The sequence below is a fragment of the Tachysurus vachellii genome, chromosome 1, assembly GCF_030014155.1.
Source record: "Tachysurus vachellii isolate PV-2020 chromosome 1, HZAU_Pvac_v1, whole genome shotgun sequence".
Taxonomy (NCBI): domain Eukaryota; kingdom Metazoa; phylum Chordata; class Actinopteri; order Siluriformes; family Bagridae; genus Tachysurus; species Tachysurus vachellii.
In genome coordinates, this window is record NC_083460.1 from 36,993,831 (window position 1) to 37,019,728 (window position 25,898).

At 40.2% G+C, this 25,898-nt stretch overlaps 1 protein-coding gene across 8 annotated transcripts in view; it reads right to left on the bottom strand.

Moving 5' to 3' along the window:
* The window catches only part of mical2a (microtubule associated monooxygenase, calponin and LIM domain containing 2a), a 53,488-nt gene that overhangs the window by 17,045 nt on the left and 10,545 nt on the right, over window positions 1-25,898 (bottom strand). For all 8 annotated transcript variants that reach the window (XM_060885970.1, XM_060885979.1, XM_060885987.1 and 5 more), the window contains exons 2-13: window positions 20,561-20,966; window positions 12,701-12,908; window positions 12,343-12,459; window positions 8,020-8,121; window positions 5,388-5,543; window positions 4,857-4,957; window positions 4,043-4,300; window positions 3,843-3,958; window positions 3,526-3,652; window positions 2,614-2,704; window positions 1,492-1,639; window positions 445-644 (exon numbers count right to left, since the gene is read on the bottom strand). In XM_060885970.1, the coding sequence (XP_060741953.1) occupies window positions 445-644; window positions 1,492-1,639; window positions 2,614-2,704; window positions 3,526-3,652; window positions 3,843-3,958; window positions 4,043-4,300; window positions 4,857-4,957; window positions 5,388-5,543; window positions 8,020-8,121; window positions 12,343-12,459; window positions 12,701-12,908; window positions 20,561-20,821 (1,885 nt within the window). In that variant the 5' untranslated portion in view covers window positions 20,822-20,966. The remainder of the gene's footprint in view (window positions 1-444; window positions 645-1,491; window positions 1,640-2,613; window positions 2,705-3,525; window positions 3,653-3,842; window positions 3,959-4,042; window positions 4,301-4,856; window positions 4,958-5,387; window positions 5,544-8,019; window positions 8,122-12,342; window positions 12,460-12,700; window positions 12,909-20,560; window positions 20,967-25,898) is intronic.

Sequence of the window (25,898 nt, forward strand, 5' to 3'; positions counted from 1 at the left end):
GGTGCATTCCTTACACAGTAGACTGCGTGACATAATAAATATCACACAGTAGACTGTGTGACATTTACAGATCCAAAAACCTTATTAGTTTTAATCCAGTGATCAGTTTTGTTTAGAAAGAGGGCTGACAGTAGTTCTTGACTACTAACCGATTGGATTTGTTGCTTTTCTGCATCATAAATAACTTTGTTTAGAATTGAGAAATTCAATATTATTTGTCATTCTGTTGACATGTCTGTTAGCTTGTTGCTTACTAGTGTGGACATTAGGTATGCAAGCCAAGAATTGAATAAGGTATGACCTGGTATCACCTGGTGAAAGGACCTGGTTGTGAGAAACTCATATCTCATATTCCACCCAATGGAGGAGAAAAGTCTCCATTTGGACTTTTGTTTTTGACATTTGTATGTGAATTATCTGTTAATGAGAAAGAACAGTGTGTACCTGAGGATGGCAGAGGCGTTCCCCTGAAGAGCTCGTAGAATTTGGACAGGTAGGTCACCATACTGTTCTTGTCTGGCTCTTGGCCCGATGCTAGCTCCTTGCCTGTAGTGAACGGCTTGATGCCAAACTCCTTTTCAGCTGTGTCGAATGCTAGCTGGACATTTTTAACAGAGTCTTCTTCATTCAGGGAATCATAGTCACTAGAGCAGAAAGAGTACAGTAAGGAATATACATACATATACATGTAGAATATACATCTGTTGCAAATGCCTAGGTTAAATATCAATTAAAATGACTCCATCATTCATATCTTTGTGTTTTCAGCAGAGATTGTAGAATACTGGTTTCTGATTATATCGAACTAATTAATTTTTCTTGTGTACCTCAAAGATTAATAATTTTAAGCAATATGTAAGACATTGGCTTTTGTAATGTGTGGTCACCATCACAGAATTTTAAGGGTTGAACTCACTAAGAGACCATGCTATATTATCTCTGTCAGCTCTTGCCAGATCAGGTTTTGAGGCACACACAAAACTGTCCTTTGATAAAAGGGTGTCAAGTGTAGAAAACTGGCCTCGATCTGATCCCGTCACAGACGGAAAGAGACACTTTACCGTAGAGGCCAAACTATTTTTCATGCCTCCTGTTAGGATTTGCAGGACTGCAAACTGTGTCATGTCAAGAGCTCATAAAGTGATATGAGCAATATCAGGAACTGCTGCCATCACAGAGGGAAATTTATGAGCATCTCAGTTGTAAATTTTTTCGACATGTTTACAGCCATGTACTGTTGAAAATGTAATGTGTGTCTGATAACCAGTGAAGTTTCTCTTTGACACAAAGACACTTATCTCATTCAGGTGGTCTTTGACCGTTTTTTTTCCACACTCGAATCTCTGAGCTGCATTATTTATATCGCCGGTGTCTTTACATAAATAATTACCTTCTGTTAATATTGACCTCAAGATGCCAAGATTGTGCAACCATAATGCAATAAAAGGAGCCATATCGGTCCCTGTGACGTTAAAAGTGGTGCAGTCTTACATGAGGTGTGCTCTGAAACGGTGGATAAGAGCGCAGAAGGCCAACCCGCTGGTCCATGATGAGTTCAGGTCAGTCACAGTGACGCCTCGATAGCCCTCTGTCTGCTTTTGACACCATGTCAGCAACCTGCTGGGCCTGATCTCAGATTCTGTGCCCACACATATACATACACATACAGAACTATGAGGCTACAGATTTGCCCTGCATCATTACATGAAAACAATCAGATTAAAGCAGACTATACGTCAGAGCCTGGAGGTGTCATACTGATCCTTCAGATCAGATTGAACATGAACATTGAATATAATTAGCTCACCAGATATGAATGGGTCCTAGACTATTAACTAAGAGCTTTTATTTGAGACTAGATCCTATCAGTGCATAAATCCTGCATCACGCAACAAAATTCACATGCGTAGGATGTTTTTACTTTCACTTCATGTGAAGGTGCGGTACAACCAAAAAGTGCAGTGGTTCTCATAAAGTACTTAGTCAAATTCACATATTTTAAGAAACAGCACTGATTAAATTCATCAGTCATTATTGTGAGCAGGTACAAACAAATATAGATAAACAAGTTGGATTAAAAATGTTTATGTATATCTCTAGTTAAGACCAATTACAAACTGGATTTATGCAGACCTTCCTGGATATGATGAATATTTATTATATAATATGTATTTTTAGAATAATAAATGAAAACCCTAAAATGCTGACAGAATGAACGCTCTTAGGATATAAAGTACCTAGAACTGATAATTAAATCTAAAATTGCGAGCTGGGTTGAAAGTGATTGATGACGAATCGGGTTTGTTATCACAAAAGAAATATTTTTATAGCACTGTATCTTCTCAGCACTACAGTAGGCTTTCGCCTGTCTACACGCAGACCACCGACTACAGTATGAAACCCTTCTCTCTATGTGACTCCACTAATGAAAACAATGCTAAGTCTTACACAATAGAGAAGCGCAGCCTCACACCCATGCTGCTGCTCTCAGCAGGAATGTGCTGCTGAAAGGAATTTAACTCTAAAGGATTTCACCTTTAGCCTTTAGAGATGTCAAACATGACGCTGTTTAGGTTTGACACAAATGTAAGAATGCACAGTGATGAATCTGACCTCGTCGTGCCAGATTAACTGGGCGGCGTATGGTAGCAGCTCGCTCCAAGGAGCAGGACTTCAGTTCACCGCACATGTAGTAGTTACGGACCTGTGCACGAAAAGAACCAGAAGTGTCAGTTCACTCCTCATCCTAAGTGTTCTTTGTTCACAAAAAAAAAAAAAAAACCTTAATGACAACTGGCAAAGGAAGCCTGTGTGTGATTGTAGTAAAGCAGCAAAGTGAGTATCATTTAATTAAGTGGTGAAGTGTAGGGAAATAGGAAATAAAGTGAGTTTTATTAAGGTAAAGTAGTAAAATATAGTAGTATATATAGCTTAATCATAAAAAATGTAGTAAATTAGTAAAGTAAATGTAGAAAAAAAGGAGAGTAAAAGAGTATTAACCCTCACTGCTCCAGGGGTGCTGTATCATGGCTGACCCTGTGCTCTGAACATAACCTCAAAATTTGGGAAAAAATTCACTGTGCTGTAATAAAAACTTCTTCTAAAGTAGTTGAATGTAGTAAACCATTTGGCAGATGCTCTTATCCAGAGCTACTTACATTTTGTCTGATTCTATACAACTGAGCATTATATGGTTGGGGGCCTTGCTCATGGGCCCAGCAGTGGCCGCTTGGTGGACCTTGGATTCAAGCTTGCAACCTTCCAATTGGTAGCCCAACACCTGAACCACTAGGCTACCACATCCCCAGTAACACAAGTACAAACCAGTAATGTGAATGTAATTGTAATAAAAAAGTGAAATGTCAAGCATTGACAATTTAAAACTGATATTGAGAGATTGTCTTTATGACAGTGAATGTCTGCACAGGCCTTTATGTTTTGATATTATAAAAGCCAGTTGTCATGGAGGGTTTATGTAGGCATCATGTAACCCTATAAAAGTAATAAAGCAAAAGTCCACTGCACCTGGTGTGGTCTCACACAGTTGGAGTTGAGGTTGGGATAACGTGTTCCAGGATCTATGGTGTACTGATCAAAGTTCTTGGCGATATTTTCAGGTGTTGTTTGAGGTAGCAGTCGGTAAAGACTCTCCCTGAGGGGCAGAAATCCAAGACAACCAAAGCAACAGAGTAAATTCTTTGAACATTAGATAAACATCTTTCTGGGCTTGGCTTGCAATATACATCCATGTTTAATAGTGTGTGTGTGTGTGTGTGTGTGTGTGTGTGTGTGTGTGTGTGTGTGTCTGTGTGTGTGTGTAAAATCCTCTAAACCATGCAAACCTCTCAGCTAGCACTTCCAGTGGCCCTCTTCCCTGTGCCCAGCTCTTGACCATCCAGGCTGTATCAAAGGCCGCCAAGAAGCCACGGGCACATCCTGTACCCATGGGCCAAAAAGGCTATAACCACAAACAGATCCAAAATGAAAAAAGAAAAGAACAAATCCCAATAAGCAAAGCAGTGCACACATATTATGAGCTCACCTCTAGCAGACTATCTCCCACCAGTGCCACCAGCAGCTGATGTCCAAACCTCTCTCTGACCAGAGCTGCATTTTCTGAGGCATACATACAGGTAAAGTCAAACATGGCCACATCCGGCTGGTCAAGGTGGTTCATGGCATACTCCAGGGTGGGCAGCTGGTAATGCGTGGCATAGTCGGCAGCCTCCCGAGCGTAGCATAGCAGAGCCTCCTGGTTCACATTGTCGCTGCTGAGCAGAGCTTCTGTGTCGATATAATCCTACAGCACACAAATTACATCATCACATTAGTATCCTTCTGTTTTCACTGAAGAAGGAAGCCACTTGGTTAGTAATTTTCCAAGCAGAAATCGAGAGTGAAACCTCAGAAGTCGTCATATATCTAAAAAGTGGAAGACCCATGAGATTTCATTTTCTTCAGGAAACCACCAGTAGAAGTTTTAGCATTTTTTTGGTTTTGTTCAATAATGCACTTGGCGAGAAACTTGGACACCCTAGGCTGACAATGCTTGGTGATGTGATCTTAATGCTATTACCCATTTTTAAGTTCTGAATCAGACCAGTATATTAGTCAGGATGTGTTCTTGACATGTGAATAATATGAAACTGCTTAAGTGTGTATGTGAATAAAAAGAGAGACAGAGCAAGAGATCATAAGGTTGTGAAATATGCTCTCACAAATGTTTATAACCTCATTTAATATGTTTATAACAGCACGTTCTCAGTCTCTTAAACTGGCAGGACACCATAACAAAAAAAATGTCTGTGTACCCTACAGCACCTTAAACCAGTTCCTCTTCTACCGCCGCTACTTACATGAATGATGACCCCTTTATCCAGAAGACTCTGCTTTTTAGCCGTCATGACGAAGTAGTGCGTGTTGTCTTTGTAGTACACAATGTTCTCCAAGTCAATGCCTGAGAGGGTTACACAACGATCAGATGCTTCATTCAAAGCAGAGCGGATGTCTCGTAATAATATTGTCAATTATGTAATCTTTTATATTAATTCTAAACATGATGCAGGTGATAATAAAGAGTTCAAGAGAGGATTTACTGAGGAATTCAGCACTAATGAAGGCTAGTCATAACAAGTATACTCTGTAGCCATGTAAAGAGCTTACTGAGGAGAGAGATAAATTCTTTATATCTAAATATCAGTAATAGCAAGAGAAGTGAGCTACGAATTATAAAGTTTATAACAACAGATAACATGGACAGTCCCTTTACAGGACGCGTCAACAGTCGTCACAGTATATAATTGGATTAGTTACAAAACTTTTCACGGCATGATGAAATGTCCAGTGTGTTGTAAATGATTAGTTGCAGCATGTGTTGTTTCTCTCACCGGTCTCTTGTTTGAGGTCCTGGAAGAACTTCTGGTTGAAGATGAAGGCCACGCCACTGATTTCCTCCACTTTGGCCTCTGCTGTAGTGTTCCTGTTGATAAAGTTGGCTGTAATAGCGATGGCCAGTTTCCCGCGAAATTCTTTCCGTCTAAATCCTGACCAGAAGAGAGAGGAGAGATGGACATTAAAGGTTCTACCAAGGAAAAAAGGAGCATGATTGGTTGCGTGTCTTTAACACAGTAAATACAATGGACTGACTAAACAAGTCCCTAACTTTACCTACGAGACCAGTTATAAACAATTTGGTTCACTAGTTTTGGATGAACTAAAAGAAAAAGCCAAAGATGAAAAATAAAAAAAATAAATAAATAAAATAAAAAAATAAAAATAAAAATAATATTTTGGGTATTTCCTTTGCTATCATTTAGTCTTAAACGATTAGGGTGTACAAAAATGTTTCAGGAAAATGCTCAAATTTTATATTCACTACATTTTACACTTAGGAGCATGTCAGGTTAAAGTTGATAGAAAGATCTGAGTGTTAGGGTGTGACATATACATTGTGTAATGTGGTACAGAACAGTAAGAAATGTCAATATATTCTGAATAATATATTTAATCTATTAAGTTATGTAATGTCTTTGTTGTTGGATGTGACCTAAAATGACTCTTAGTAACTTCTAGTAAGACCAAACTATTTTCAGATCAAAATTTTATTTAATTGATTAGCAATTATTTGCTATTAGCTAACTAATTCTGAATGATTTTTAATGTGGTTTGGCTGCTTTGTGATGTTGTATGATTGTTCAGGTGCCTCCCACAGATCTCTGCCTGTGACAATTAAACCTTTGAACAATTTTTTGTCACACTTACATACAGCTAACAGCTTTAAATACTTCATGTATGATATTTATTGAAAGATAGCCACATAATGTCTTTAGGGTAAATGCTGCCGAGGCTCACCACAGGCCTTGTAACTGAAGACGGATTGTACGGCTTCACTATAACTAAACAATCCAGCTACCCAGAAAAGTTTCCTATTGGCTGATGCATGACAGACAACAGGGCATAATTTCTTATACATTATCTTATTTTCTGTAGAGGCAGGTGCATAAACTGGGGCTTTTCTTTGACAGCTACTACAATGTCCTCGTGGAACGAGACTAAATGGAAAGTAAGAATTTGGAAGTCAAATGCAGGTGATGGAAAAAAGTACAAGTAAGGTGCCAGCATTCCTTTAGAGAAGAAAGGAGTGAGAGACAGAACGGTAGTGAGTGTTGTGGTATTTTTCCTTTCCATCCAGGCAGAGGCATAATCCTACTGATATCTAAAGCTAGCTAAATCACAGGCTGGTTATTTTAGGCTCTGGAAAGTTTGGCTTCACCACAAAGCTCAAAACGCTTTGAAGGCAAAGGACAAGGAGCTACATAATGGCCATGACAATCTCACTTGATCTAAGAGAACCACAGGAGGATAAAAGCAGAGTTTTGCATTATTGCTTGACTGAAATAATTGATACCGCACAGGTTGTTCACTTCCACATCATTTCTTCATCCAGTGTGTGATTTGATGCCCTAAAGATGAGACTTGGCGCACTCACTAACCTGCAACCTCAAACAGGCTCCAGTCTCTGCAAAGTGGTTTTTGAGCCAGGTTTGCATTTAATTACTGGCCAGTGCTGGTATGTTAATTCAAAGAGACGTCGTCCTTCCAAGTACACGCCCATGCCTGTGTCTCCAAAAGCAGCTGTGTTCTCCTTGCATGACCGTGAGGCCTCAGACAAGGATATATTTAACTTCCACCAGATTGGCCAAGCAGCCCAATTACAGCAGAGGCTCAAACCACAAAAGCATGTATTTCCCCCCTAAAAATTTCTCATAAGCATGCAGTAAAGTAAATGGATCATCATTTGGAGAAGGCTGAGAATGACCTTATTAGGAATAAGCATCTGTTTGGGGATAGGTAAAAAGATGACGGGTTTGAGGGAAAGAATCCAACAGTCAAGCGTGCGTCATCCACTGAATGACGGCCAGCCAGCCTCAGCCCACGGCGCTATTCAGGAACACACTCTTATCCGTTGATTTCATATTATAACCAAATGTTTAGCAAAATCCTCTGACATGATGGGCTATCATGTTACAGAACAGTACTTAATTTTATAGCTTTGTAGCTCTCCTGGATGAAACAATCCAGCTGAAAAGGCAAGGGAATACAGCCAAGAGCAACAGCCAGATTTCTCTCAGAAAGCTCCACGGCTGATAAGGAGCATGAGGCAGTGATGTCTCCTGGGTTTTGACTAAAGACTTTATTTTGTCACAGTGTACGGTTAAAATTTCCTGAAGTTCTGCAGAGCACTGTGGCTTGTTTACACAACTTGTCAACAAAAACAAGGCATGGTGATGTTCTATTTGTGTTTCCATTCTCCCGTATCGTATTCGAAGTTGTTTTGGTTACCCCTGGAACATTCCCTCTGTATTTATAGAACAGCGATAATTATAGCTACTTGGTTACTATGTAAACATCCAAGATCCCACGTGTCCATTTACTGGTGTAGAGGTTAATTTAAGAGGCTTCTGATGGCTTGTATGAAGTTCGCTGTGCAAACCAGAAATCATTTAGATGCTAACGTACCTTCGAGTGTGTTTCGTCTCCCGTCAGCGCCGACCACAACGTCAAAATCAAAGTCAGCTACAGGGTGATCTGAAGGCCGGATCTCCGCCTTCCAACCGGGTCCTGTAACGAAGAGGCATGCTCGTGTTCCACATGTTGCACATACATCGTCGTCATCACTTTTTTCTTATAAAAAAACGCATGTAAATTCATTTAAACATTTATCATTCATCCTTAATGCAAATGACATCATCTGTACTGTACTCGTGTCATTACTGCCGCTTGTTCACATGCTGCTCTCCATATCTACTTACAATTTGCACAATAACAGACTTTCAAACCAGGTTTAGGGTTAGTCTTTTAAACTAATTTGCTATATAAAATATCTCAACAACTGACGATTAAAGACAACTTTAATCCTCTTTCATAACAAACCCACAGGAAAGACGTTGTGCTTAATTTTCAGGTTATTGAAATAAACTATATTTATGAGCAGTGCGGAAACGTCATTATGTATCAAGCTGATAAGTTTTTTTTTGGCACTGTTCAAGAAACTCTTGGATCTCTCAAACCCCAAAAGAGGGAATGAGAAAAATAGATATTGACCAAAGGTTACGTGATCAGACAGAACTGCGTGTCTTCTCACGGCCACGGTACAAGGTCACAGCAGCTGAAGGACTTAATTTAGCAAGGCCTCTTGTTTTCATTAGCTGACTCATGTCTCTGATGAAGAGACAGAAGAGAAGTTTAATCAACAGTCTCTGAACAACACCATAAAATACCCATAAAAGATCAGCTTAAAAACACACAAAAACATTACTTCATCTAAAAGCATGTTGTTCCTAATTACACCGATGAGCTCAAGAGCCTCCATTAATAATGGAATAACATAATAACATACTGAGCTGTCGTTCTCTTAAAGAGAATAAAACAGTGCACTGATCCTGTAGATGCTCTGCAGCTATAAATTAATAACAACATAGGAGGAGTCTACTGGCTAAAAAAAGAGAAATTGAGAAAGCCGTTGGTCGGTTGTCATAGTGACGGTTATGCCAGTGTTTAAGAGAAGCAGGAAGCCTTTTTTTTTCTGCCTTCTTTTTGTTTTGCCTTAGCATTGTTTGGACTCATGAGGACTAATGGAAAACTGACCATTGTGTGATCCAGTAAACATAGTGCATGCCTCTGAGGCTTCCTGTTTTGGCTCACCTGCTCTGGCTGCACCCAGGACACGCCCTCCGATGTGTATTGTGTTCATTTCATCTGTGTCTGGTTTTGTTATCATCCCATATGAGAGCATATTTATATTTTATCTTGGTAAAGGTGACTTGCACTTTTTTTGCTGACAGTGTGACACTATGTAATCGTTTCAGCATTTTTTTTTTACCTGACCACATGAGCAGGTACAGGACACAGGGTGGAAAAATAAAATGCTGACATCATCAACATCACTGTTTATCCAACAGTTTACTGATTTAGATTCATTTTTTATCCTTTTACACAGCATTTGTTTCTTCTTGTCTTGTTTATTTTCTATTCGTCTTCAATACCAGTTGGCAATGCTTTCCTGTTTACTTTATTTGTGTCCTACCGAGCATATAAATAATGTCCTATCCAATGCCCTACATGCACAGTGTTCACTGTATGGACAAATGTTTGTAGAACAAGTATGTGGACCCTGTATGGCTGTTCTGGGTCTTTCTGAGAAGGCCTTCCACTCGATTTTGGAGCATGACTGTCACAAGGGCATTAGTGAGGTCACTGATAATAGTGTAACAACAAGGCTTGGCACACAGTCAGTGTTCCAGTTCATCTCAAAGGTGTTTGGTGGGGTTGAGGTCACGACTCTGTGCAGACTCTTCCACAACAAGTTCTTCCACACCAATACTGTCTTTATGAATTGCTTTGTTCATGAGGCAGTGCAACAACTGCAAAACAACAGAATACAAAAACATTGTATGCTTCCAACAGTCTGGTAAAGGCCTGCATATGGGTGTGATGGGTCGGATGTCCACAAACATTTATCCTGTCAAAGTTTGCACTGTGCATTCAGAACATTTTAAAGGCTTTTGATTTCTCTGAATATCCACTAATGATCAAAGCACTAGTATGTCCAGCTGGCTAGATATTTCTGTTTGGTGAGTCATATTCTATTACTTGTGCCTACTACTTTAACTCTATACCAGGGGACTAGTATTTTGTGCCCATATTCAGCATTGAATTTCTTTGACATGTGCCACTCCACAGTGGTGGTTAAGGCTCGACACTCAGGGCCAGAGGTGGGAATAAGTCACACATGTGCAAGTCACATGTAAGTCTCAAGTCATAAATGTCAAGTCAAAGTCAAGTCGAGTCTTTTTTAATATTTGTCAAGCAAGTCTCAAGTCTCAAATTTGCAACTTATTTCTGACTCGAGCCAAGTCGAGTCCCCCATCTCTGAGTCATTTAATTCAAGTCTGAGTCAAGTCTCAAGTCATGAATGTCAAATCAAAGTCAAGTCGAGTCTTTTTTAATATTTGTCAAGCAAGTCTCAAGTCTCATATTTGCGACTTAAGTCTGACTCATATGACTCGAGTCCCCCATCTCTGCTCAGGGCTTTATGAAGTTCTAGTTTTTCTCAAGAATCTTACCTACCCTACTAGGGGCAATATATTAACAGTATATTAATATATGTCCAAAAAAAAAAAAACAGTTCACACAAATGTTTCTACTTTCAAAGAAAATGGTCATTTCAAACCCTTTTCCACTCTCTTCCACTCTCTTTTCCACTCTTTCTTCAGCCACTTAAATTCTATGTAAGGTTATCCTAACAGAGGTAAAAAAGTGTCCTGAGTAATTGTATATCATAATTGAGGCAATAAAAAAGTTTTTTTGTCATACTGGTTAAAAATGTCCGGTAAGTCTATTTCATTATGCTATATGACCAAATGGTTGTGGATACATGAGCATCTCACTCAATGTGCTTCTTGAACGTCCCATTCCGGATTTAGTCCCCCTTTTGCTCCACTCTCTGGGAAGGCTTTCCAAAGGATTTTGGATTATGGTTATGGGGATTTGCTTTTTCAGCAACAATAGCATTAGTAAAGTAGGGTGAGGAAGCCTGACATGCAGACAGCGATTTCAGTTCAGTCTACACCAATGTGTTTAGTGGTACTGAGGTCAGAGCTTTGTGCAGTTCACTCAAGTTCCTCCAGTTCAACTTGGAAAACTGTGTCTTCATGGAGCTTGCTTTGTGCACAGGGAAATTGTAATGTTGAAACAGGTTTGTCTTTTAGTTTAGAGGAGAATTGTAACACTTCAGAATACACAGACATTGTATACAAAGGTGTTTCCACCTTTGTGGCCACACTCTAGGGAAGGGTCACATTTAGTTGTGAAGGTCAGGTGTATTGGGTAATTGTAGGGAATTTTAACAATGAATTTAAGCCTCTAATAAACCTCATACACATACACATGGTTCAAGGAAGTATGACCATATTAATGCCAATTTTATTTTTTATATTTTTTATCCTTTATTTTACCAGGAATAATCCCATTGAGATAAAAATTCTCTTCTACCAGGGAGTAGGCTATGGAATTTTGGCCTCACTTCACTGGCTGCTGGTGTATTATAGGGTTCAGTTTAAAGTGCTTTTATTTGTTTTTAAATCTTTAAATGGTCAGACCCCGACTAACCTTACGGAACTGCTACAGTCCTTAGGTCACCTGATCAATTGCTTCTTGACACCAAAAGGTCAAAGAGGAAGCTTAGAGGAGACTGTGCCTTTTCTGTTACTGCTCCTAGGCTATGGAACGACTTGCCTCTGTACATCAGACAGGCACCCGCTGTTTCCTTATTTAAAAACCGGTTGAAAATGTATTTCTATTCCCTGGTTTTTATTTAATTCTGAATTATTGCTATTACTTTATTTTGTTACTATTTTATTATTTTATTATCTGCATTTTATGATGTACAGCACTTTGTGTTCAGCTTTGGTTGTTTTAAAAGTGCTTTATAAATAAATTATTATTATTATTATTATTATTATTATTAATATTATTATTATTATTATAAACTACCCATTGCTGCTCTGCTACATGAGAAAAGGGAAGCGAACTAAATCAAATAACCCTCATTGTGTTACTTCTTGTAACCTTGCCTAATACCTAGTAAATATGCAAAAATAGAAAAGGCAGAACCTGATTTTATAGGGCAACAGAAAGAACAAGCTTTTCTAGATCGTCTTTTGAAAGTCTTTTCTATACAATCAGAGGTTCTTTGAAGTGCTGATGATGTTTAACCAGTTGGACAGGACAGTGTTGCGTCAGGTTTTGTTGTGGTCAGGCTGTGGTCAAGGATGAACTCACCCTCGTTTTCCTGGTCTTCTGGAGGCTCCAGAAGCTTTACAAACTCCACGTTGACGTGAAACTCAACCCCTAACAGCAGAGCAATCTTCAGGAGCATGAGCTGGAGCTGCCGAATACCTGAAGAAGACAGTCAACACAAGAACACTTAACTCATGTAACCATGCCTGGAAGCCTTGATTTTTTGAAAACTTTATTTTTAACCTTTAAAAAGAGTCGTCTCTATTAACAGATCAGAAAGCAAGCACAAAAGAGGATGGGCTTGCAAAAAGGAGAACTGGAAAGTTACTTCCCTATAAAACATGAAGTTATGGCTGAAAAGCTAAAGGATCTGCATAAACAGAGATTACTCAATACTTACTGATGTGGTCTATGGCTCCTGCACAGAACTTGCCATAAAACTTCTTAGCCCCCAGGCCTCGGAGGTCATGGATGGTGAAGGGCCATAGGTGCAGAACATTGTTCCTGGAAAATGTGTCTCTCTTCTCGATCACCACTACTTTGGCACCAAGGAAAGCTAGCTCTATAGCAGTACGCAGGCCACAGGGTCCTCCTCCGATTATTAAGCACTGCAATTATTAACAGCAGATAAACACTCAATCAAGAAATGGATGGACAACAATGACGTGATATAATAATGCAGCATGTACAAGCCACAGTATAGAGATTAATGCTGATGTATTTATTAATGGTTCTTTCATCCATCAATAAAACCCCATCTATGTAAATTAACATAAATTTGAGTCCAGCGTGTTACGAAATATTTAGAATGAACAAAAATCTGTCTGGGCCTCTATAATACTACAAGCATTTAAACACCACAAACAAATTATTGATGCAGACAAATGAGAATGAATTAGAAGGCATACATTCAAAAAGTTAATGTGGATAGATTTTTAATTGTGTTTACTATTTATAATTCATTTAATTATGAATAAAACTTTAAATGTTAATAGAAGTTTATTAGAATTACTTACGTAAGGAATAAAACAAACTGGTGTACAGATATTCTGTCTTTCCTCTTTTATTCAACAGCAAGTTTGATAATGAAGGACAGCTCTAGCTACATTTATAGAATTTGGCAGATGCCCTTATCCAACAAGGATTAAGGGCCTTGATCAAGGGCCCAGCAGTTGCAGCCTTGTGGCTCTGGGATTTGAAAGCTTTGTGATAAGTATTCCAAAGCCTTAATCTCTTAACACTGGAATGTCTGTTCAACAAGTTAGTTCCTGTTATCACTTACATCATGGCAGCTATAAACAGGCAACAGCCTGTCTTTCTTTCTCTCTTTTGTTGTCACAACATGATACTGTATGTTACCAAGAACCCAGAGATTCGCAAAGTACCATGGTGGAAACGTAAAGGAACATCTTTATCTCTGACTGTTACAAAGCGCTGAAACCGGAGGCTCCTTCAAAAAAAAAAAAAGGTAAATAAATAGCTTTCAAAAAACGCTATTAGTACCAGGGCATTGATATAAACCCTTAACACCTTCTGACCAATCAGAACTGAGCATTTAACAGCATTAAATATGAATATTGGTGTAAATTTTTAATTTCACTGTTTAGTCAAGACTATAAAACAAACAAACATTAAGGCATTAGCTAATATTGGTGTTTGTGGATGAATAATAACTACTTCGAGTATGAATTTTTTTTTTATGGCTGATATTGTCACCACATTGTGATATCTAACTATCCTTTTCTAACCATTTTTTGTACTTGTTTGGTGTAGCCTGGTTATTGTACTGAAAACCTTTGGAAGCCGGTATAAAGCACATGGAACAATTTAAATATAAAGATATCAAATATCTGAAAATATTATGAATGATAATGTTTAGCATAGCATTACAAAGCCAAGAGACTAATGTGTCATCATTTCCACATTAAATTTTAATTACAGCTTGTCATCTCAAAGGCATGCACGCTTGCTGTAACAGGGTCACAAGAATGCAGGAAGTGAGGTTTTCAGCTTACAGAGTGTGGCTAGAAAGCCGGTTGTGAGATGACTTCGTTCCCTCGGGTGCAGGGATAAAAGCCTGGAGGAGGTTAATGCAGATCTTCTCATCTTCTTACTAATCTAGGTCTGAATCTCACAGAAGACCAATTTTTTTTCCCCTGTCTAAACCCAGATACACCGTTTGAGCCTGCTTCTGATTTAACTGTTCCAGTGACCCATTGTGATTTTTTTTTTTTCTTACAGGATTGTTCATTTCCTCCCCTCCCATCACAATTTTGGCCAGCGTTACTATGGTTGACCGACACCGAGCCAAAGTGCTGCGGCTACAGTGAGGACTATCAGAGTGTTTGAACAGAGGGATGTATTTCCTCTCTGACGTGTGCGTACCCTGATGTCAGGAGAGATTTCAGGACAGAAACAATCGCTGGGATCTGCATTGGGTTATTCAGGCTTTGTGTTAATGTGGACTTTATGTTTGAGTAGATGTTCATTCAGATCTGTTCACTTTCCCCAAATCTGTTCCTGTTGGCTGGATCAGACCAAAAAGCCTGACCAATAACAGTGAGAATGAGCTAAAGGTAGACCAGCGCACTGAGCCTCCATGGAGTGATGAAAGCTGGGATGTGTTATCACCAGCAGAGAACAGGCCAAGCGTGCATTCTTTGACATGGCTGCTGTGTATACCAATCTTTGGTCTAATTCTTCACTGGCTAGAACACTGTACCTCATTTTCATCAAGACAGCTATTTTTTTCTCCGCCTGTTATGATGAGATGAGTTGTGTCTGCTGTACATACGAATTAAAATACAGTTGTATGAACAAATCAGCATACGAGAACACAAAGATTACCAGATGTCCAGGCTTTTTTTTTCTAGACAGTTGCCCCTTGAGACAAGTTGACTCATAACCAGTCATTTTTTTATGTCTCTTGTCCAAAAACCTACTCTTTCTTGACATTTTCAATTAAAAAACCTTTTATGTTGAGACACACATTGCTACTAAAACTATGCTCTTAATACAAGTGCTGAAGTGATGAAACTAAAGAAACTGGGTTTTCATCTAACGTAAAACACACAACATTGTTAAACATGACTGGGTAAAATAAGGAAACAATAAACACCACAATAGTGAAAATGCCGATGTCTTGCTGGCTTTTTAACAATAATTGGTGCTGCCTCAGAGACTTTCTTACAAAAGGATAATGTGTACGATATCCTACCACTGAGAGCATATTGCTTTTCCTGTTTTTATGTACGTCAAACCTACACCTCAAGATCCATATTGTGACTCACAAAAATGTCATTTCAACTGATATGTCCCCTTTGAATTTAAGGGTTTTATGTGTTTCAGTGAAAGAAATTCAACATTGTTTAAAAGCAAATGAACAAAACCCCTGAGTAGATGTACGTAGGCTGAAAAGATTGGTGAGATGGTTAATACATAAGCATGACAGAGATGACTCGAAATGCTTTAGGTGTGAGCTAACCTTTAGAGAAAAGCCACAGAGCAGAAACAATGCTTCACTTTTCAGTGCTATTTGTATGAAACAGTTGTGCTGTGGCTTTACTGACGCATGACTGATGAGAACTCATTCAGAAAATATGCTATCATAGCTACAGGCTCCTATGTTTTGGCTCATCCTGCGCTGGGTAAGACAGCAGAGGTGTGGTATTTCCTTCTAAAACAGTGCAGATCTGTTTCCTGTCTGATATGTACAGATCTCATCCTAGTTTAAGGCTTTCTCATGCACTGATTAAGGTTTGTGGATATCGGAGTTGAGTGAAAAACCATCCTCTTGTTTCCCGTAAAGTACAGGAGGACACTGGGATAATCATCATGTGATTTATAAAGCTAGCCACTGGAGATCTACAAAGTCAAGCATAGTGTCAATGAAGCACTGGGGCTCCACAGTTCAGCCAAATATGCCTTATCAAGTGGAAAAGTATTCAGAACAGGAAGTGGCATGCATGACCTGCCAGATGTGACTTCCTGATGAAAGCTGTGGTGCCCAGATGGACACAGAGCCACTATATACATAAAGTAAAGTTCAGGACACCTCCCTTCAACACACACACATAAACACACACACATGCAGACAGTATGTCTGAATAAACATGGTCATGCCTTTATGACCGCCATTTACTCATCTAATAATAATAGCTACTTCCAGCAAGTTATATCAAACTAGTTCCATGACATGACAATGTATTCAATGGCCTCCTCAGTCACCTAAGCCAAGAAGAGCATTTTTGGAATGTTGTAGAACGAGAGATTCGCATCGCAGCATGAATGTGTAGCTGACAAATCAGCAGTAATTACGTCATGCAGTCATATTAACATGGACCAGGATCTCTGTGTGGAATCCATGAGGAACTGAAGTTGTTCTGAAAGCAAAGGAGGTTCTAGGTACCTAAAATCCTTGTGTTAATATGGTGTTCATAATATAATATCTTACACCCTCCGTAGTCTGAGGTGTGCCTCAAAGCATAAGCTCATAGATGTGTGAATAAGAGCTGACGGTGTTTCATCAAGCGGAGAAAACCTTAGTTAACAAAGTAAGTACGTAGATATCGCTCGACTAACTTTAGCACTATATTAGCAATACTTGCTGCTAAGATAAACTTCCTAGTTGTCCCATAATGTAACTAGCTGAAGTTGTTAGAAGTCTGTTGTTCAGTTCTTGGATATACAGTGTGATGCCTCGTGAAACGCAAAGCATACAAACTTAGCTTGGCTGCTTAAAGACAATTAAGGTTTCACACCATCGGGTCAAAGTACTCAATGAAGTGTGGCAGACCACCAGCAGGGCAACAAGAGCACAAGCTGGTATTCCAGACAATCAGTTAGACCGACGGACGGACAGACAGACAGACAGGCATTTGGCCCTGCACTGGAATTACCAAAGTGCAGAAACCACAAAATGGAGGAAATCTGTGCGAGCCTGCAGAAGATGTGAGCGGAAAGAAGCAAGCCAGCGTTTCTGAGATGAGAGGAAACTGTAGTCGAAGCCTTTGCTTACGTGGTCCTTATATACACAGACCATAATAAAAAAATGAAGTAATGTCTCACAAAGTTGTGGCTGTCAGCACATCCAAAATACAGACATTTTACACTTACAGAAATAGAAATAACCTTTGGAAAGTTGGGCTTTTTTTAAGTCTGGGTCAAATGTTATTTCAAACTGGTAACCAGTCCACATATTTTCCACCAGTTTTGGTGTCATCATTAGCTATGTATCTTTTCTTTTTTTTTTTTAAAGTTCTTGCTTTTAACTGTTTATGAGTATAAATGGCAATTATGTCATTTATAATGCCTATAATCCCTTGCCACATCCCAAAAACCAATGTTTTACCAAGCATGGTATTTGTAAAGGCTGAGCAAACTGCAGAATAAAGCATCTAAATGGGAGTCATGGCAACGGTCACGAAGGCAACAAACAACAAAAAATAACCCGGAGAAAAAGCATTCAGTCATGCTGGGAAGGTTGATAAAATGAGCATGACCTCATATCCTGGGCAGATTGGGATTTGGCAGACATGTGGAGTCTGAGTGAAGAGTGACATCATGACAGTTTGTAAAAGAGCACCTTTACGGTTCACAGACATCAGTCACGTCATGCACGTCTTAAAACAACACGGCATGCTGATGTGAGGGAGACAGATGTGCTGCTAATCATCAGGACCTCCAGGCTTCATCATGTGCCAATGGCAACGCTCAGACTTACATTTCTTTCTTTCTTTCTTTCTTTCTTTCTTTCTTTCTTTCTTTCTTTCTTTCTTTCTTTCTTTCTTTCTTTCTTTCTTTCTTTCTTTCTTTCTTTCTTTCTTTCTTTCTTTCTTTCTTTCTTTCTTTTTCTTTCTTTCTTTCTTTCTTTCTTTCTTTCTTTCTTTCTTTCTTTCTTCCAAAAATGTTTGTTTGGGTTTTGTTTTGAATTTTTTAGTTACTGAAACTTACATCCAGAACTCGGTCTTAAGTCATTTCTGCCGTATTCTGGAGCTAATGCAATGAGGGTGAACTCTTAATGAAAAGTACACTTACACAACACAACACCACATCACAACACAACACATCACAACACAAAACAACACAACACATCACAACAAAACACATCACAACACAGCACATCACAACACATCACAACACATCACAACACAACACATCACATCACATCACAACACATCACATCACAACACAACACAGCACAGCACAACACAACACATCACAACACATCACATCACAACACAACACATCACATCACAACACAACACAACACATCACATCACAACACAACACAACACATCACAACACATCACAGCACAACACAACACATCACATCACAACACACAACACATCACATCAGAACACAACACATCACAACACATCACAGCACAACACAACACAACACAACACAGCACAGCACAACACAACACAACACAACACATCACAACACATCACATCACAACACAACACATCACATCACATCACAACACAACCCAGAACATCACAACACATCACAACACAAAACACATCACATCACAACACAACACAACCCAGAACATCACAACACAACACAACCCAGAACATCACAACACATCCTTTACTTGTTGAACTATTTGCAGTTCTGAGTTTAGAGCTTTGAAGCCATGTAAACATCAGAACACTTCAGAAGGAATGGTGAGGTTGAATAATGCCGGCGGTGAATTCCTCAGCAGCAGTATTCAGTTTCAGTGACTTTTACATACAAGGACTAAAGACATGTTAGAACTGTGTATCTGTATCAACAGTAGACTGAAACCTAGCTCCTGCAGGTTGCTATGTAAATACTGATAATGATACACAGTAGAGTAACAGCACATCTGGTGTGTTTGTGCCAAAGTGTCATTAAAGTATGCTGCGCTGCCCCTCATCAAAGTGAGAAAGGCTTGAAAAAGAAGTATTGCGTATAATTAGCAGCTTTATAGCAACGTGAAGTAAAATTATAACCTCTAACGCAGGGTATAATTGCTCTCATTCACATCAGCAGTCACTGGGGCATTTATGGCTGCTATCAAATGAGACTTGTTAAATTCTAGGCATGAAACGCTTCACACACACATTAATAAGAGTCTGGGCAGCGGGCCATTCATGACTTTATTGTTCTGAAGCAGTATGCAGTCACACCACCTCAAATCATCATACCTGCTGAGTGAAGTCTGAGTGTGTGTGTGTGTGTGTGTGTGTGTGTGTGTGTGTGTGTGTGTGTGTGTGTGTGCTTTGTGTGTGTGTGTTGTGTGTGTATGTGTGTGTGCGTGTGTGTGTATGTGTGTGTGTGTGTGTGTTGTGTGTGTGTGTGTGTATGTGTGTGTGCTGTGTGTGTTGTGCGAGCATGTGTGTGTTTTGTGTGAAAGTGTGTGTTTTGTTTGCATGTGTGTGTGCTGTGTGTGTGTTGTGTGTGTGTGTATATGTGTGTGTGCTGTGTGTGCATGTGTGTGTGCTGTGTGTGTGTTGTGTGTGCGTGTGTATGTGCGTGTGTGTGTGTTGCGTGTGCGTGTGTGTCTGTCTATGTCAGGACAAAGTGGATTCTTTCTTTCTTTCTTTCTTTCTTTCTTTCTTTCTTTCTTTCTTCACTATAATTATCCCTCACATTTCATCCTACTTTTTTCAAGTTTTGAATTGATTGAGGGAGAAAATGACTGACATGTTTTTCTAATGCACAATGAATGCATTCTTGTCTTGTCTGGAAATATAAATCCACCTTTTCTTTCGTGTCGAGTCCCTTCATTCCCCGTCTTTTATTCTTTTACATTATTTTACATAATGAGCTTCTTCCACGTGACTCCTCCAGGCTTTACATGGTGGCAGACATCCTAGTACTCGGGTCAGAGGTCATGTGAAGGTTTACTGAGAAAACCTGTCTGCTAATCTTCACTGACACGCACTAAAGTTCCCCAAGTACTGAAGTTTAATATCGGTGTGATGTACAGCTGTGAGTAACTGTTAGTAATGTATAGCTCCTCTCTCGGCACACTTGGGGGAAGTCATGGCCTAATGGTAAGTGAGTCTGACTCCTAACCCTAACTCCTAACCCCCAAGGCACCGACCCCCCCCCAACTACTCCCCAGGTGCAGCAGCATAAATGGCTGCCCACTGCTCCGGGTGTGTGTTCACAGCTGTGTGTGTGTGTTCACTGCTGTGTGTGTGCACTTTGGATGGGTTAAATGCAGAGAACGAATTCTGAGTATGGGTCACCATACTTAGCTGTATGTCACGTCACGTCACTTACCTTTGTGCCTATGCAGGCTGGGCCTTTCTTGTACTCCTTGTGTGCAGCTCTCTTGTCTAGTTTGCTCCACAGTGCTTTGGCTTTCCAGCAGGTCAGTCTGCTCTTCAGGCTGCTGTAGAAGGAGTCATACTCCAGAGGATCTAGCTCCAGGTAAGTACACAGGATGTTAAAGGCCTGCAGTGTGGACTTACACGTGGTCGCCTGGACGAATGTCTCAAACATCCTTCCTGCCTGGCTCTTATCTTCCTCTATCTCTCCCATCCTTCCCTTGGTGGATGTAAAGACACTGGCTTGCTGATCTCTCTCTCTCTCTCTCTCTCTCTCTCTCTCTCAGTTGCTGTTCTTCTTCTCCAGCACTCTTGTGGGATAGCAAAGCCTAAACCCTGGATCTGTAGCACTGGGTTATCTGTGAAGAGCAGAAATCATGATTAATATGTTTTCGTTCTGGATGTTAGGGTTTTGTTATACAACATTTACAATTTAAGACCATGGAAGAAAAAGTTAGAGGAAATGAAATTACGGGTCCAAAAATAGATTGTAATTTTCGCTTGGTTAATATCCGTGAAAAAAACTTAGGAACAAGTATGACGTTATTACGCTGAAATTCAATAAAATAATGGTTAGCCCTGGAAGAAAATCCTTTTGTAAATAGATAAATTCGTGCAGATATCCAATCACCAAATAAGAGCAGTGCTTATCATGCAGTTACAGGTCAAGAGCTCAAGAGCTTCAGGTACTGCTCACATTGAACGTCAGAATTAGGGAATAATCTGTTTCAGAAACTGCCGATTTTCTAGAAATGTCATACACACACACACACGCACTCACACACACACACACACACACACACACATACCAGTCTATAGAGTTCTTCACATAAACCATCCAATGAAGGCTTTGGCTGGCTCTAGATTCAAGTTTGCCAGATGGATTCATATTTTGCATCCTGCAGATGCTGGGGTCAGAATTTAGTGCCTACTGTATTAATCCATGTATGATGGCAGTATGAGCAGCTCAGGCTGGTGGCATTAGTGGTGGTGTCATGGTTTGGGGAACGTTTTTGGCACACATTGCTCTCCTAGCACTAAACCATCCTTTGTTCCAACAGAGTCACAGTCTACATCGACTGCATAACGACTACATCCAGTATGATAACAAGCCGTGTCAAAAAATCAGCTTGGACTGGAAAATGAAAATGAGCACAGTGGCATCATCAGACACCGGTCCAGTGAAGCAACTCTGGGATTTGGAAGTAGGGGATATTTACAAACTGATCTCTAGAGAATTTGTGACATTTGTGTGTCCAGTAATAGCGAGGGACTTTCAGTCATTAATGAACAATACAATCAGGGCAGACGTGTATTGTCCATCAATTCAGTCTCCATTACACTCCTGGCAGACAGACAGACAGACAGACAGACAGACAGACAGACAGACAGAGACTCCTCATTGTGCCGAACTTGTAGAAACATACTGTTTGTCTTGTGGTTTGTATAAGAACAGGACAGGGTGCATATTTTTTGGACACACAGGGGCACCTCAGTTGTGTTCTAACACGCCCATCCAGTGTGTATTTTTAGTTCCGTCTCTTCTTTGATTTCAAAGCCTCTCCACATCCCTAAGACAATACACACACACACACACACACACACTAAGGAGAGATGACAAGCTATGAAATACTGAATCTTGATGAATGTATTGTTTAACAGAGCAGACATTAAAGAGTAATAAGAGAGCGAGTGGCACCGTCTGTGTAATCGTGTAAAGCAGAGCTGTGATTCTGGATCATGACCGAAATTCACCTCTAAATAAATGCTACTCACAGACCACGAACCTCTCACATGACACCGCTCTGAATATCAGTAAGGGAATTAGAATACAACACACACATTATGTGAGATCTGGAGAATTCCTAGAGTGTGTGTGTGTGTGTGTGTGTGTGTGTGTGTGTGTGTGTGTGTGTGTGTGTGCTGTGAGTAAATATAGTGTGTAAAAGACTTGTGTGTAGACAAAATGGGCTTGTGCATCAAAGTAACACTCACACAGACACACACAGACACACACAAACACACACAGACACACAGACAGATACACAGAGAGATACACAGACAAAGACACACACACAGACAGACACACACACACGGACAGACACAAACTCACCCACACACAGACATCCACAGACAGGCACACACACAGACACCCATAGACAGACACACACCCACACACAGACACCCATAGACAGACACACACACACACACACAGACACAAACTCACCCACACACCGACATCCACAGACAGGCACACACACAGACACCCATAGACAGACACACACCCACACACAGACACCCATAGACAGACACACACACACACAGACACAAACTCACCCACACACAGACATCCACAGACAGGCACACACACAGACACTTTCAAACTTTCCTTCCTCTCTCCCTCCTTCGCTCAACTTTCTTTATTTCTTTCTTATTCGTTATTATGGTTTTTCTGCCAAAAACATAGAAACTATTAAAATCAATCAAAACTATTCGAAATAATACAGAAATAGTAAATGAATAATAATTTAAAAATCCAGTATTTGGTCTTTGGTTCTGTATTTAGATTCATGCTGGAGATCATGCAGAGACTCAGAAGTGCAGCTTCCCTTCACCTGTCACACTGTTATACACTCCTATTTATAGAGCCAGTGGATTGTCTTGACCTTGACATCATTATATCTCATCTTCTGTCCTACAAACATCTTAACACCTCTGAAGTAAACATGAAGAGTCATATCCCCGAAGGTCATTTCCTCTCTTTGTGGCTGCAGCAGTACTAAGGCTCATTAACCCGAGTTTTTTTTTGCAGTTGATGGCGCCCGAGGAGGCGTCGTGTCAGCTCGTGTGACGTGGGTGTTAAACCAACTACCCTGGGGTAACTGCAAGCTAATAGCTACAGCCCTTACAGACCGCATTCCAGCACGCAGGAGTCTGGCCCTGGCCCTGGCCTCGCTCTGATTGGCTGTGATTTAGAGTCCCCTCCCCTCGGGGTCTCATTCCATCCTTGGGCACAGCAGCAGCGTGCTGTTCTGATCCAGTGTGGTGGAGTTTGCACTGCGGCTGATAACGCAGGAAGGCCACAGACAGTGAAATACACCAGTTTTGCACACCAATCACTACTCTGGTCATATTTACACTCTTTTGACAGCCTACTTCACTTCATCACATTTTATAAACCTCTCTCTCTCTGTGGAAAGTACCACAGGCCATAAGAGGAGGTTTGAACCTTTCTAAAAAATATGACATGACTATTCACAATGCCTGCATTAATCAGTTTTGTTTCTGTTTGTCACGTTTATTTACTGTTGTTTTTCTCCAGTAGGTCCATTTGATTGGTATGTAAATGGTCTGTGAAACGGCGCTGTATAAATAAAAAGTATTATTATTATTATTATTATTATTATTAATTAGAAGAAGAAGAAGCCTTTATTATTACCATGCAAAATGAACCAATCAGGATCTATTTCCTGATTTTTAAGACTTTTGAGAAAAGCTCAATAGTGATAACAGCCAATGAGTTTCTGAAGTTTCACTGCAGAAGCAAAGAATGACGAAGAAATGCAGATCTGGTTTTATAAAGAATTGTTGAAATACATTTATGACAGCTTTATTAATATGACCATATAGTCGACCAAATTTGTGCTATCATCACTTGCCACACTCGTCAACATAACGGTACGGGTTCGACGGTATTTGGTGTTTTTTTTTAATCATCCCCTCCAACAGAAACAGTTTTAATAGCTTGTTCTATTAAATACAAAAAGCAATTTTTACCACCACTTTATCTACATTCTACCTGCTGGTCTAAAATCAAAATGTGTTAATAATAACTATCTCCACAGGGTCTGCATTCTTGGCTTCATGGATGGTTAAAAATAGCTATTAGATCTGCAGGAAGGAGTGGGTTAATGAAAAGGTAGAGAGAACACACTGTCCTTACAGATTACCCTTTGAGCTGAAGCAGCATTCTGTTAGTTTAAGCACCGTGATTTCACCATCTGACCGAATGGAAAGGGCTGTCGCGGGCAGACACAAGCGGCCCACGGGACACTGGGAAATCACACACACACACACACACACACACACACACACACACACACACACACACACACACACACACACACACACACACACATGCACAAACACATACTCATACACAGAGGAGGGGAGATCAAAGAACGGGCTGGCTGCACAGAAAAGGATGGCTTTGATAACCCTTTCTCATTTATAAATGGAAGGAATTGTTCTGTAGCAGCGTTAAAAACTTTATCAGCTTATCCCATCAACAGCTCTTTTTTTGATCTCGGAGCAAATCGTCACAGATTTTGAAAATGAAAATGATTACAGGATAGGAAAACTGTTGTTTTACTCTAAAGAATGTATTAGTTATTAGAGATACAGCACGTTTGGCAGTCAGGGAAAAACTTATCAGATATCACTGTAAATTCTGGCAAACAGCCACATAGGAGCCCGATTCTTTTTTTTCTGCCTATAACATACTTTGATACCTCGACTCTAAACACCTCTCAAATACAGTTTGATGAACACAGTAATATTCATTCATTCATTCAATAATCTTCTACCGCTTATCCGAACTACCTCGGGTCACGTGGGAGCCTGTGCCTATCTCAGGCGTCATCGGGCATCAGGGCAGGATACACCCTGGATGGAGCGCCAACCCATCGGAGGGCACACACACACTCTCATTCACTCACGCAATCACACACTAGGGACAATTTTTCCAGAGATGCCAATCAACCTACCATGCATGTCTTTGGACCAGGGGAGGAAACTGGAGTACCCGGGGGAAACCCCCGAGGCACGGGGAGAACATGCAAACTCCACACACGCAAGGCGGAGGCGGGAATCGAACCCCGACCCTGGAGGTGTGAGACGAACGTGCTAACCACTAAGCCACCGTGCCCCCCCACACAGTAATATAACCTGCCTAAAGATGTCTGAAAGCTTGCAAGAGTTCTTTCATGCTTCCATGAGATGGTGGAGCGTGGCTGTGGGGATTTGTGTTCAGAAGCATTAGTGAGATCAGACGGTGTTCAGTGGAGTTGAGGACTGAGCTCTCTGTAGGACACTTGAGTTCTTTCACAGCAGCCCTGACAAACCAACATTTTGGGGGAAATATGTGTTAAAACCTACATAAAGATGTGAAAATCAGGTGTTTTTTTTTTTTTAAACTTTTTAGAAGTATGATTGAGTTCTTATGAAGGTGGTTTGGCATATGGTCTGAATATTTTACACTCATTACCCGTTCTAATCTCGTTTGACAAGGA